Source organism: Lepidochelys kempii, chromosome 1 (assembly GCF_965140285.1).
Source record: "Lepidochelys kempii isolate rLepKem1 chromosome 1, rLepKem1.hap1, whole genome shotgun sequence".
Lineage (NCBI taxonomy): Eukaryota > Metazoa > Chordata > Testudines > Cheloniidae > Lepidochelys > Lepidochelys kempii.
Genome location: NC_136380.1, coordinates 21143026 through 21158174, shown reverse-complemented (window position 1 = coordinate 21158174; position 15149 = coordinate 21143026). Strand labels below are relative to the sequence as shown.

At 42.5% G+C, this 15149-nt stretch overlaps 1 protein-coding gene across 1 annotated transcript in view; it reads right to left on the bottom strand.

The window, feature by feature from the left end:
• ANKRD42 (ankyrin repeat domain 42) overlaps nt 1-14173 on the bottom strand; it is a 29911-nt gene extending 15738 nt beyond the window's left edge. Inside the window, exons 1-7 of the mRNA XM_073317121.2 lie at nt 14085-14173; nt 10697-10860; nt 8776-8883; nt 7645-7764; nt 6787-6922; nt 3681-3881; nt 2549-2674 (exon numbers count right to left, since the gene is read on the bottom strand). Coding sequence (XP_073173222.1) covers nt 2549-2674; nt 3681-3881; nt 6787-6922; nt 7645-7764; nt 8776-8883; nt 10697-10860; nt 14085-14124 — 895 coding nt within the window. The 5' untranslated portion in view covers nt 14125-14173. The remainder of the gene's footprint in view (nt 1-2548; nt 2675-3680; nt 3882-6786; nt 6923-7644; nt 7765-8775; nt 8884-10696; nt 10861-14084) is intronic.
• Between the last annotated feature and the right edge of the window lie 976 nt (nt 14174-15149).

Genomic DNA, 15149 nt, shown 5'->3' with positions numbered 1-15149 from the left:
CAGATTTTATGATTGATATAGAACAATTTACAATAATATAATCCTAGGGGACACAGAAAGGAAAACACAAACAGAGTAGGACCCTGATTCAGCAAACCACTTAAACACTTGTTTATCTTTAAGCACATGAATAGTCTCATTGGAAGTCAACAGACCAAGTGCTTTGTTGAATCAGGGTCTGCAAGGGAAAATGTGTAATGGAAGTTTGTTTGTGTAGACTGTACTGGTTGGGGTGTCTGTCTCTTTTAGAGCCAGAACCCACTCTGTGCCTCCCTCTAGCTCCACAAGTATATAGGCAGCTCCTCCTAGACAGCTATGACCTAAGCACAGGGTTCCGTTTTGGCCAGGACAGTCCCTTTTTTAAGCCCTGTCCCAGCTACCCTGACTTTTTTGGCAAAAGTGGGCATTTTCCCCGTTTGCTCCTGCCAACTTGCAGCAAATGGGACAAATGCCCACTTTTGCCAAAAAAGTGGTGTGTGGAGAAAAATGTCAGGGCGGGGGGAGTGGTGATGCCAGCCCCGCACATTGGGAGAGGCAGGGCTCGAGTGGGGGGCAGGTAGGGCTTGAGTGAGCAGCGACGCCAGCCCCGCGTGGGCACGGAGGACCGGGCTCCAGCAAACAGCGTGGGCCAGCCCTGCACAGGGGAGGGATGAGCTTTAAAGGCAAACTGCAAAAAATAGCTCACACCTTCTGCATCACTCTGCTGCAAAGCAATGTGTTAGATAGCCCTGTACATACAGCATCATAGTCCTCCACAGTGTACTACCGTATGTCTATCATGTGGTTTTGTACATTGCACATCACCATAGTGTTCAAGTGCTTAGAAAGTAAAGATGCAGTTCACAGTACAGTACAGTTCCATAGCTACATACACAATATTTCTAAAAGTTACATCTAAACAGATTAGAGCTGTTGAATTTTTTAAAAATTTTAAATTTTTTTTGGACTTCAACTTGATTATTCTCATTTTTTAGCAATTCCCACCTATGCATGCATGCACCACCAAAAATGGATATAACTTACTGTGGGAGAATGTACCCCTATATTCACACCCTACACACTACTGTAATAATCTTTGTACAACGTATGCCTTATGAGGTATCATTTGAAAACTCATAATTTGCTGCTCATTATTGTCCTGATAAAATGTGTATGTCCACATTGTATGTGAAGTTATAAGATTCCACTATATGGTGTTAACAAGTTCCATACTGAGGTTGGCAAATAGGTCTGTCTCAAACAAAGGAATGTGTGCTCTGTTTAATTTGCATTGAAGCGGCAAACAGAGTCCTGAAGCCAGAAGGGAAACAAAGGAAGCTCAAACAGGTGAGGAAAAAGCAGCAGGGAACATCCTTTCCCATAGACTTTTTGTCTCCTGGTACTCAGCTGGAAATGTTTTTTAAGAGGGGGACAGAAACTATAAAAAGGAGGGACAAATATCTCAAGGACCCCAACTCTCTCTCCCTGCATGTCTCATTGACAGCACCTGAAGCGACAAAGGAAGCATTCACTGGATACAGGGAGAAGGGGTCCTAACCTAAGAAATTTGGTCAGTGAGACTGATGAAAGCATGTGGTGAGAAAACAGTGCTTTGAATTTAACATAGTTTGTTAATTTAGGCATCAGCATTTTAACTTTGTTTCTTGTAATCATTTCTGACTTTCATGCCTCATTACTTGTACTCACTTAAAATTTCTCTCTTTGTAGTTAATACATTTGTTCTGTTGTTTCATCTAATCCAGTGTGTTTAAATTGAAGTTTTTGGGAAACTCCGTTTGGAGTGGCAAGTTGTATATATATTAAAGAAATAACAGACTTTATATAAACTTGTATTGCCCAGGAGAGGGTGGAAATTTCCTGGGTGGAAATCAAAACTGGGAGCGTGTTGGGGTCACCCTGCAATATAACCCAGGCTGGTGAAAGCCATATGTGGCTGGCAGGCCACAGTTACACACGAACACTCAGGTGTGGCTTGCATGCTGGAAGGCTTTGTGAGCAGCTCATGTGGGAACTTCTTCATCCAGGCGTTGTAAGGCACCCCAGGTTGCAGGGCAAGGGTGGCACAGCTGCTCATATAGTTTAGATTGTACCCAGATATATCACACTTACATCCAGCTGTTTGCAACCTGGGATGCAGATTCTGGACTAGGCTTAACAGGCTGCTGACTGAAATGGCCAGAGTGGCTGCCACAATGCAGAAATTTGGCTTACTTCAATCTTTACAAGGTGACTGAAGGGCAGTGATGAAGATGGTCAAATATGGTGGGGAAATGCATGATTAGGAAATTGGAGAGTGCACTGCACCATCTTGCTACCCTTGGTGATGCAGCAGTAACAATCTAGACTTCAACTTGTGATGCATACAAAGGATGACAACCACCAAATATGTATTTTTGTCTGCATAATCTCTGCTGGCTGCCCTTTGGAGCTCTTGGGAAAATGAGATGCTGTAGTTCATGAGCTTACCTGATGAGCAGCCACTTAAATAAGTAAGTGAAAAGTCAATAACAAACAGTAATGAGCTGCAACACAGTTCCTAATTACTGACCTTTGTGCATGAGAGTGGATCCCTTATCATCCCGCTCATTAATATTGATGATTCCACTTTCCGCTAATCTTCTAAGTGTCACCAAGTCCCCTTTGAAGGCAGCAACATGACCTGGAAATGCTAAATCTGAAAAATGGAACAGACATGAATCCAAGTAAATGCCGGTAACTCCAATAAGTAGGCAAACAAGCTATTTTTTCACCTCACCTTTCATAGTTTCTCTCTCTAAATAATAATTTAAACATGGAAATGTCATACTTGTTAGTGAGGTTAATGCACCCTTAATTGGTTGAAACACGGCTGCAGAACATAGCATTATCATCACAGGCTTCATTAAGCATGTCTTGGCTACTGGCTACAGGCATCTTATATAATTTTACAGAGAGGAGATTCACTTCATATTTCTGTAGTAATAAATATACCTTTGGTTGAAAGTTAATGGACTAATAATGCTGGGAACTGAAGCTGTCTCCTTATTTTCAAGTCAATGGTCCTAGGTAGGATATACAATGTATTAATTTTTCTTGGTGGAAAAATTATCCATTGAGGCACTTTGATTTTTCTTGTTAGTTGATATGATTAATACTAAGAAAAGACTAATAGATATGGAATGAGTGCTTGAAAAATCGAGCAAGTCTTCCCTTCAGAATAATCATAATGGGCAAGCTTCTGCTATCCTTTCTCTTGAATAATACTTACTTATCAAGTAGTCCTATTGATTTCAGTGGGACTATTGCCAGAGTAAGGTATAACTCAAAATGAATAAGGGAACCAAAATCTTGTCCTAAATATGTAACTGCCTGGAAATTTGTGGACATTGGAATATGTGTCAGATTGTAAAAGGAATATGAACAGCTTTGTATAACTAAAGCAAAAGGACTGCATAGTATAGTGTTGCTGTTTTGTTTTCATTATGAGAAAATCGGAGACATGACACACATGTAAATAAAGTTAACAACTATCGGAAGCTTCAGCTGTTTCTCACACTGCTTATACACAGTTCCACTTGAAAGTTAGAATCACCTGCTGCCCAGGTCATTTGTATCCCTCATTTCTACAGAGTTATTGTTGCATTGTGGCATTTTCTGTTTTACAAGCTAGTATCTCAGAAGCTTTTCAGGCACCTACTCACTTTCCTGTTCTTCTGGATGATCTCTCTCATGTTCCACGCTGTCGATGTACTGTACAATATTATCCTTATAGAATCTCTGTGCCAAGTCCTTTGGGGTCTCCCCATGGTCATTCCTGGCTTTCAAGGTGTGAGACACACTGGCCATTTTACTAACCAAGAACTTAAAACAATGCAGGTGGCCCTCCATTGCTGCCAGATGAGCTATTGCACAAAGGAAGAACATGGCAATATTAAACCTGAGCACAGCCACCTGCCAAATGAAGAGCTACTTAGCTAAATTGTTGTTACTGTTCAGCCCACTGTTAGAGTCTGATTTAGACTATTGATCAGATGTCAGATAACCAAGGGTTATTCAGGTTTTATTAGGCAAAGACAAAACAGCACAATACATAAATGTGAGGATTAATATCTCACCAGTCCAGAAAGCAGCTTCTCAGCAGCTTCAAACCTGCTCCAAAGTGTGAGCTTAATTCACCTTATTTATATTTGACATACATAGTGCAGTTATTTACAACAAGCAGAAGATTAATCTAATTTCATATCTTTTTTTTAAATACAAAATCATAAATTCCCCTATAATTTCATTTCTATACAGAATTCCTCTTCCTTTTCTGTCCTGGATTGTTGTATAGTATTGCTGTGTACAGCAGCTGCTACATTCTACCCCAAAGGTGGCTCCTTTGTAATGGTGGGTTACATGTTACCTTGCTGATGTTACAGGGTACTGTACGGCTTAAATATTTAATGTTTATAAAGAGCGCTGGCAGCCATAATGAAATGAGCTATGGAAGTGCAAAAAATATGCTCATTGCATTATAAACTGTCATGTTTTCCATTCCCATCAGTGGGAAAGGGGAAGGAGGAACTGAATGTCAAATAAAAACTTACTAGTTACCTAATGTCACTGCATGAAAACATTCTGTATAATATGGTTGATATGCTACTGACAGAAAGATGGAATATTTCACTGTAAAGTCCATTATTGTAAAGAAAAATGGTTTCTCTTCAATTAAGAATTCTATTACCCTTGTAATAGCTAAAACATTATATCCAGTTCAAGCACCACTAATGTATTTCATATAAGTAAATTCTTGCCATGTGTAAACTAAAGGAACTATCTAACAAACTATGCACAGCCTTCCACTCCATGCAAATTCTATGAGGCTCTGCAGTAAAAAAGCCTGCTGCATAAGGCCAGAATTCAAGGGGTGAAATCATGGCTCCGTTGAAGTCAATGAGAATTTTGCCATTGGCTTCAGTGGAGTCAGGATTTCACCCAAGCAGATGCAGAGTTTCCCAGGAAGAGGTGAATTCAAAGGAGCCATTATATTGTAGGTAGGGCTGGTAGCACTGCCGATTCCCTATTATCAAGGTGGCCCGATACTTCTTATTATAAGATCCTGTTTTCAGTTGCTTATAACTTTGCCAAACTTTAACCATTTAGGCTGAAATTTTGCATGCCAGGCATCTGCCTCAGGCTGACTTTTTGTTGTTGTCATTTAATTTCAGCCAAATTATGTTGTTTTGCCCATTTAAAAAAGTCTGTTAAGGTTTTCTTTGAAAAGGTCTATAACTCGCACACTTTGGAGCAGGGATTTGAAATTAGGCAGGCCCGTGGCCTTTGTGTCAGGGATATGCCTTTTGCCATCCTTACCTTGTTCTAGCCCCTTCTCCCCCCCCCCGAATTTGGCCAAGTTATAAGCCTTTAAAAAAATCGCAATTTGCACATGCTCAGTAGAGACTTCTTAGATTTTAGAAGCTAAATTCCCTGAAGATTCTGTCCGTACTGGGCATGCTCCAATCCAGGACTGAGCAGGACTTTCCCTGCATCTGCTGCAGGTCATGCTGATTCTGGGTCCAGATACGTGAACTGAGAACTGAAAGACTGTTTCTCCTGTGGTCTCAGTGACTCCCCATCATTGGGCCAAGGCAATATACAGGAAGAAGCTGCCTGATTCAATGCAGAGGGGACAAGAACCAGATGTGGAGAAAGGCAGGAGGAGTAGACTGGGACAAGGAGCCTGGGAGGGGAGACAAAGATTGGCTGGGCCAAGAGACTGGGAAAAGGAGCTGGCAGGGGATGACACTGATATTTGATGAGAAGCCTGGGGAGGGAGACTGGGGCTAGGAGCAAGGAGCCAGTGGGAATGTGTGTGGAGTAGTGAGTGGAGGTTTGGGTGGAGAGAGAGACAGATCAGGGGAAGACCAGGTGATGGAAGACTGGGACCAGCTGGACAAGGGGACTGGACATTGTGGGGAGACTGGGACAGGTATTCTGGAGGAGTGAGACTAGGGGCTTTTTTAGACAAATAGTGCGTGACAAGATGGAGCGTAAATCTACCTCACACTTGCCTGCCATGCACTAACTGTCCATGTGGACCCTGCCACCATGCACTAAAAGTTCCTAGTGCACTTTGATCTACTTCTGTTTCAAAGCAGAGTAGCTCATAGTGCACTCAGGAATTTTTAGTGCGCAGCAGCAGAGTCCATATGGGAAGTTAGTATGCAACATGCTAGTGCGATGCAGATTTACACCCCAGCATGCTGTGCATTAAATGTTCATCTGGACAAGTCCTAGGACCTGCTGGGCAAGGAGACTGGGACTAGGATGAGACAACTGAGAAATGGAGACTGAAACTTTGTATGTGATGAGAATGGGACTTGGATGAAGAGGCAGGGATGGGGAAGAGACAGAATTAGGACAAAATCAGATGATCCAGAATCTGATCTCAGTCAAATGTAAATCTGAAATAACTCCAAATAAAACACTGGAGTACTCCAGACTTATTCCAGTGCCACCAAGTTCAGAATATGGCCCAATAGTTGCAACTTGGGATACAGGAATGAGAAAGTGCCATAGAATGTATCTGATGAAACTCATCACTGATTGCCATAAAAAGAAGTCAGCATTAGCTAACAGTTACCATGCATCAGCGTTATGGATAACATAAATTCCCCCAATTCTTGGAAGATAACTGTGGCAACTTTGTGAAATCTGTTAGCAAATATTGCCCGTGTATATGACTTGTCATTTGCTAAATATTCACATAACAGAGCAACTAAAAGCCAAAAGTTAGAGCTGTAGACTTCTTTTTCCCCAAGGTACCTGGAAGATTTCCATTGTTATCCACGTCATTTATAGTAGCTCCCCATCTAATAAGAAGCTGCAAACAACCCAAGCGGCCATGAAAAGCAGCATAATGAACTGGTTTCCAGTCATTCTTATCTGAAACATTTGCATCCTAGAATGAAAGCAGCAGGTTCATTTATTTAGTTCCTATATGTTTCATTGGAAACAACATGTACATCAGAGATTACATTTGTAAACAGAAATCAGGAATTTATAGTAGGTAACCAAATCAGTTATAAAAACCTATATTACTTTTAAGTTACTTTAAATAAAGATGCTATGAACAAATGATTCCCATTTATAGGCATATAGATACATACTTTCCCCTACGTTTTTTGGTTTTATTTAAAAAATTAAAACACATACACACACATTATATATATAACATTTTTGACATACTCTGGCCATGTTGCTGCTCACTATATGTTAGATATAAATTTGCTTTTTAAAGCTAAAAAATATTATGATTGAAAAAGATCATGATAATAAAAGCTTCTGATCTCTATTTAACTAAGTCACTATCAGCTAATGAAATGTTCTACTTTTCCAAAGTATTCATTCTCTCTAAATTCTTGGATCATTTTCCTTATGTGCCTCATAATAAATAACTAACATTAATTTAAACTAGTATGCTCTCACCAATAGCACACACACAATAACTAAATTACAGGTCAAATCCTACAGTCCTAAGTCCCATCAAATCAATGGACGTTTTTGTTTGCAACAGTATACCATGATTTGGCCCTCCTGTAGGGAGTTGTAATGGTATAATGCAAGTGTACCATTTCTCAAAAAAAGAAAAAAAAATCCCCGCAGAAGATAAAATTTCCTCACCATTCCACTCCGGAGTATGGTTTGTAAAGTGTATGATTGTCCATGGGCTGCAGCTAGGTGTGATGGAGTGCATCCTCGGTCATCTTGAGCTGTTAAGTTTACTCCATTCATTACAAGGGCCTAAATAAATACAAAGCAGAAATTCAGTTTACAAAATTAAATAGCAAATGTCGCCTGGGAGGATTACTTTATACTGTCAGCAGGGTAACTTCTGGGTGAAGTAGGAAGGAGTATTAAATAAGTACATGGATGTTGTCTTCTCTCATAGCAATGAATGCAGTATATTGTGCTGTCCCATCTCTCTGTCTTATATCCATCTGTTGTCTCTTGCCTTACACATAGATCATAAGCTCTTCGGGGTAGAGACCATCTTTGCATTCTGGGTTTGTACAGCAGCTAATATAATGGGGTCCTGGTCCCTGACTGGGGCTTCTAGGCACTGTCACTGTACAAACAATAAAGAACATAATAATAATGTATAGGTAGATCTATCTTGTGTATTATTTATAATCAGAAATGTTTCTAATTCTGAAAATATCTAGCTGAAGTTTCCAAAGCTATCTAAGGTAGGGGTTCTCAACTTTTTTCTTTCTGAGGTCCCCCCAACATGCTATAAAAACGCCATGGCCCAACTATGGCACAACAACTGGTTTTCTGCATATAAAAGCCAGGGCCTGCATTAGGGGGTAGCAAGCAGGGCAATTTGCCTGGGGCCCTATGCCACAGCAGCCCCCATGAAGCTAAGCTGCTCAGGCATTGGCTTCAGTCCCAGGTGGTGGGGCTCAAGGCCTCAGGCTTCAGCCCCATGCGGCGGGGCTTTAGCTTTCTGACCTGGGCCCCAGCGAGTCTAATGCTGGCCCTGTTTGGCGGACGCCCTGAAACCTGCTCACGGCCCCCCCAGGATGCCCCGGACCCCTGGTTGAGAACCACTGATCTAAGGGATACAGATGTCCAGTTGGCATCTAAATATCCTATGCAGCTTTGAAAACCCCACCATGGTGTACAGTATGAATCTTGTTACCACTTCTTTTCAGAACCCTGGAGTAAATCCTCAGCTGGTGTGAACTGTCACAGTTCCACAACGAGTGAGGATCGGCCCTATTTACTTTTGATGTCAATATTTACACTTACCTGCATACAAGTATCATGACCTCTGATAGCAGCGAGGTGAGCTGCTGTCCAGTCTCTTATAGCTAAAGCTGTTATATCAGCCCCATGCCAGAGCAGCCAGTGAAGACACTACCAATCAAAACAAAGACAAAGACATTCATTTGTTTTAAATATAGGTTATTATCATGGATCCAGTATACAGTTCTAATAGGGAATTCACTGCAAATTATCAGTTGATATTATGTTTCAAAGCATTATCGGAATTCTCCATTATTACAATAAATCACAACAGAGCACGCATTAGTAAGTTGTTGCTGCATTAGAAAGCTACAGCTTCATTCCTTCATCCATCCAAGAAATGTACCAATCGCGTACTAAAGCGGACCCAAGCATGCCTTACTGATCTTACAGTATGGCTTATGTAATTTTACATTTCAATTTTAAAAGATTTAAGATGTAACCTATAGGGCTATTTGTGTAATGTTTCTTTCCACTATGAAAGTGAAAGGATACATTTAAAAATTCGAGAAATGGGCACAAACATACCTCTCTACAATTCTGATTATGTTTATTGCAAACAAAGAAAAATATCAACCTTTTGCCTTCCTACATTTTTCTGTTTAAACTCCTGGACTTGTGGTACCCTTTCTCTCCTACCATCTTCCCATGACCAAGCCTCACTTTCAGAGGTATTATTTTGTGCTCTAATGGTCACTTCCAGCAACTCTAGGTGCCCTCCAGAGCATGAAATAAAACTTTATTTGTTAGGTGTACAACATTTTCTCCAGCAGCAGTTTAAGCCAGGCTCCATCACTGGTTCCTCTATTGTCTCTCTAACTGGGGCATTGGAGAAGGTTGGCTAGATGAGACTCAACCCAAACAAGACCACGACTTGACTTACAGGGTGGGGGAATCATTGGAAAAATGGCAGAAACTATAGAAACAGCCCAGACTGATGGGATATGAGCACAGTTTGTTTCTAAAGACCAAAAACCTGGGGGTCTTGTTAGCTCCCTGGTGGTTTCTGGACACGTGGAAAGCAGCAATGTATTTCTTATTACTTGCATTTAGCAAGCAGTTTCCTTTGGTATATGGATCTTACCAGAGTTACACATGCATTTGTCGCTTCAAGGTTAGATTGCTACGGTGCATTCCACATGAGGTTACAACATGACACAGCTGCTAGTTCAGAATGTGGTAGCCCAGTTTTTAATCTCTGGAAGCTCATAACACTTGTGCAGCGGTTGTCAACTGATTTACGGGTAAATAGTCACGGTGTTGATTTTGATCTGTAAAACTCTAAATGGTTACAGTCCTGTCAAGTCCTTCTTCAGTCACCTGATGTACTCAAACTAAGATTCCATTGGTATAAGAGGGAACTGGGCTGGTGGCACACTTCTCAGTTGAAATCAATGGCTCTTAAATTCGCTTTTCATCTAGTTGGCCAGAGCCCAGATTTGGTTACTTTTAGGATTTTCTGTAAATGTTACATATTTCCCTGGGCTTTCCCTGAAGTGAAGGGGAGGAGGACGGAACAGGTTGCTTGAGGGATGGAGGAAGGCATGAGTCTGTAAGGAAGACTATAAATGGAGCCTATGTTAGGACTGGGAAAGTCTCCTCTGGGTTTTTCTGTAATGTACTATGAAATCCTGTGACGCTGAATACATATAACATGCCTAGGGCATGGAAAAGGCACAATAAGTCTAGAAAACTGAAAAATAATATATTAATTTTTGCATCATATTTAAAGTGTATATGCATCATAAGTTCCTGCTTTACTAGTGCTGAATGGATTTACTAAGCAATAAATAGACAAAGAGATTATTGATTCAGCCAGATCAGCATGAGCTTGCAAGCCTGTGTTCAGTCTCTCCTATCCTGAGAAGGAAAGCATTGATCCATAAGAACCTTGTTGTGTCCTAGATCTAAAAAAATGTTTTACCTCCAGGCTTCCAGAGTGCGCTGCACAGTGCAAAGGTGTAAATTTATGGACTAAATCCACCTCATTAATACTGGCTCCGCTTTTTACCATTGATGCAAGTTGTTCTACATCACCGGCTTTCACTGCCTCATGTAGGTTAGCATAATTTGGCTTCTTCTTGACAGCTGTTGAAGAATAACAAAGGGTCATTAACCACTTGGATGACATTGTGGGGACATGAAACATGGAATGAATCAGCAGATGATGACATGGAAATGTTTATTAGTTTTGAAGATGCTCATCAGCAATATAATGAACCTGATCTTTACTCTGACAAAACTCCCCATCCCTAGTAGCCAATATAAACTTTTTCAGAATGAGGGCTGTAGGACTGGATGCTATGTCTGTGAGAACCTTTATCACACGGTCAAACCTACTGAAACATCAAGTTATCATTTAGCATATTTTGATACCAGAATGACAACTACTGTAGAGAGTGATTCTTTGTCCAGTAAAAACGCTTAGCTCTTACATAGTGTTTGTCATTAGCAGCTCTCCAAGCACATTGCAAAGGAGGTAAGCATCATTATCCCAATTTTACAGAAGCTGAGACACAGAGAGACAAGCCCAAGGTCACCCAGCAGGGGAGCCAGGAATAGATCCCAGTCCAGTGCACAATCCATTAGGCTACACTTACTCTATTAATCATCCTGTGTTGCTTGGTATTACTAATAGCTATGGCATTTCTACGGTAGCCATCAGCTTGTTATTATGGCCTGCAATCCTGCTCCCATTGACGTCTGTGACAAGAACATAAGAACGACCATACTGGGTCATACCAAAGGTCCAACTAGCCCAGTATCCTGTCTTCCGACAGTGGCCAGTGCCAGGTGCTTCATAGGAAATGAACCGAACAGGTAATCATCAAGTGACCCATCCCCTGTTGCCCATTCCCAACTTCTGGCAAACAGTCTCAATGACTTTGGTGATGCAGGATCAGGCTGTAAATTTACAGACAGTATCATCCAGAGAATCTGGCACTGGAGTGGGAATCAGGTGACATCAGTTCTCTTCTGGGCTTTTCCACAAACTAGTTGTGTGACCTTGGGCAAGTCACTTAGGGCCAAAATTTGCAAACCTAAATAAATGGCTTGGTATGAGCCCATGTATGGTTCTAGACAGTTAACTTCAGACAGCTAAGTTTAAAAGTAACCCAAAATGGCTAATAAGATGTCAGCAAAGAACCACCTTCCACAGCAGTGGTATCAGAGTGCACTATTGTGTTATTTCATTAGGTTTGCCAAGGTGATGAGGATCCTCACAGATACAGGATCCAATGCTACAGATCATACAAGTTTCAGAATGTGGGGCTTAACCTATTTGTGCCTCAATTTCTCCCTGTGCAAAGTAGGAATAATAATGGTTACTCAACACTGTAGAACAATTTTAGATGCTAAAGCATATACATGCTAAGTATTATTAGGAAATCACCACACGATTTATGTAAAAAGTGCATGAATGTCCCTAACAAGTGTTCTCTCTCTATCTCCACATATTATTGCTATTTATTTATTTGTATTGCAATGGCACTGAGAAGCCTCAGTTGTGAACCCAGAGCTCCACTGTGTTAGGTGCTGTATAAGCACAGAACAAAGAGATGGTCCAGGCCTCAACAATCTTGGGGGCTTACTTTTGGCTGGTGGTTTTGGGGGTTTTTTTGTTTTCTTTTGGAGAGGAGTTATTTGTTTTTGTTTGTTTATTTTCAGAAACAGTGTCAGCAGTATCATTAGGACAGTAACCCAACAGCCCTCAGTGGAACTATACTGATTTACATCAGCTGAGAATCTGACCTACTGTATTCAATGAGAAGAACATGTGGGCATTTTGACAATGTTAATGCAATGAGTTTGGGTTAAATAATCTTTTCCATAACACAAACACACAGAAGGGCTGGCAAACATGGTGAATTTTGACTTGTGCCATGTCCTTGGAAACACCTAATTGGTAAAGAGGGAGAAGTTTGCACTCCCCATTTTCTATTGAATGGACAGTGGCCCCCTAAAACTGCAGATATACTGAGATCTGCAACCTGAAAGGGTAAAGGTAATCCAGATGCCCAATACCTCTGTACTACTTCCCAGCTAACCTCCCAATTTGTCACATTGTATTGAACTTTTTATTGAAACTATTATCAAAGTGGTTATAGAGATTGTTCATTAACAGAAAGCCCAGTTTTCAGCAAACAAAAACATCAATAACCAATTTGGTGAAAATTTCAATACCATTTTTGAGGTAAAAAAATCTGGAAAAAATTTCAAAATATGAACAATAGTTTCATTCTGAACCCCGTGAAGGAGAAACAACGTTGAGACTTTGATTTTTTGTTGTTGTTAATTAGTAAAATAAATATGAATCAGCTACACACTGAACCTCTAAGGGGGTATTTCACAGTGCACACAGAAGGAAAGATGTTATGATAATAGCAATCATAACCTCTCTGTCTGAGCCACTTGCAGACTTTAATCAGGAACCTCAGTGAGCCTCATTTATTAGTGAGTCATCAATGGTACAGCCAGGAATAAAACCCAGGTGTCCTGACGCCCCAGGGCCATGCTTAACCATCTTTTTAACAGGTTTCAGAGTAACAGCCGTGTTAGTCTGTATTCGCAAAAAGAAAAGGAGTACTTGTGGCACCTTAGAGACTAACCAATTTATTAAAGCATAAGCTTTCGTGAGCTACAGCTCACTTCATCAGATGCATATCGTGGAAACTGCAGCAGACTTTATATATACACAGAGAATATGAACCAATACCTCCTCCCACCCCACTGTCCTGTTTATATATACACAGAGAATATGAACCAATACCTCCTCTATATATACACAGAGAATATGAACCAATACCTCCTCCCACCCCACTGTCCTGTTTATATATACACAGAGAATATGAACCAATACCTCCTCTATATATACACAGAGAATATGAACCAGTATGAACAGGACAGTGCGGTGGGAGGAGGTATTGGTTCATATTCTCTGTGTATATATAAAGTCTGCTGCAGTTTCCACGATATGCATCTGATGAAGTGAGCTGTAGCTCACGAAAGCTTATGCTCTAATAAATTGGTTAGTCTCTAAGGTGCCACAAGTACTCCTCATCTTTTTAACAGTTTGTCAAGCAGGATAAACGCAATGCAGTCACATCCCTGTGCTGTGACATGCCATTACCCGATGCTGGAGTAGGGCTTCCAGTCTACACAGATCAGGGTGGGGAGGAAGGAGCATTCAGAATAAGCTGCATGCCTCCCCCCTGCATGCCTCCCCGCAAAGTCATGAACCCTGTGGCTCCAGCCCTTGAGGAAGCAGCTTCATAGGTGCTGGGAAGGGGCAGGAGCTGAGCCAGGCTCACCAGCTGGAGTGGCAGAAGCAGCAGCCGCGTTCGTAGGCATGTTGGTCACTCAGCCAGGAGGGAGCCTTCCTCACTCACATCCTCCTCCTCTCTGTGCCTGCCCTGGCGGCTGCTGCAGAGGGGTTGCTATAGAAACAGTGTACACTTCCTGTGCTGATCACTTCCTCCCCTTGGCTGGGTGTCCCTGCAGCATGGCTGGGGAGGGGGGGGCTAGGGCCAATGTCACACGGGAAAGGGAAATGTCGGGCTGGGCTGGGCATGGCTGGGAGAGGAGGGTAGTGGTGTGGGGCAGGTCTAAGGTCTGTCAGTGTGGGAGGAAGACAGTGTCTTCTGGGGGGGTATTAGGAATCTGTGAGCGGGAGAAGAGGGCAGTGTCAGGGTGTCTCTGAGGGGTGTAGGTACCAGGGGTCTGTGAGCGGGGGAGGAGGGCAGTGTCAGGGTGTCTGTGAGGGGTGTAGGTACCAGGGGTCTGTGAGCGGGGGAGGAGGGCAGTGTCAGGGTGTCTCTGAGGGGTGTAGGTACCAGGGGTCTGTGAGCGGGGGAGGAGGGCAGTGTCAGGGTGTCTGTGAGGGGTGTAGGTACCAGGGGGTTGTGAGCGGGGGAGGAGGGCAATGTCAGGGGGTGTGTGAGGGGTGTAGGTACCAGAGGTCTGTGAGCGGGGGAGGAGGGCAATGTCAGGGGGTGTGTGAGGGGTGTAGGTACCAGGGGTCTGTGAGCGGGGGAGGAGGGCAGTGTCAGGGTGTCTCTGAGGGGTGTAGGTACCAGGGGTCTGTGAGCGGGAGAGGAGGGCAGTGTCAGGGTGTCTGTGAGGGGTGTAGGTACCAGAGGGTTGTGAGGGACGGAGTAGGGCAGTGTCAGGGTGTTTGTGAGGGCTGTAGGTACCAGGGGTCTGTGAGTGAGGGATGAAGGCAGTGTCAGGGGGTGTGTGAGGGGTGTAGGTACCAGGGGGTTGTGAGCGGGGGAGGAGGGCAATGTCAGGGGGTGTGTGAGGGGTGTAGGTACCAGAGGTCTGTGAGCGGGGGAGGAGGGCAGTGTCAGGTTGTCTGTGAGGGGTGTAGGTACCAG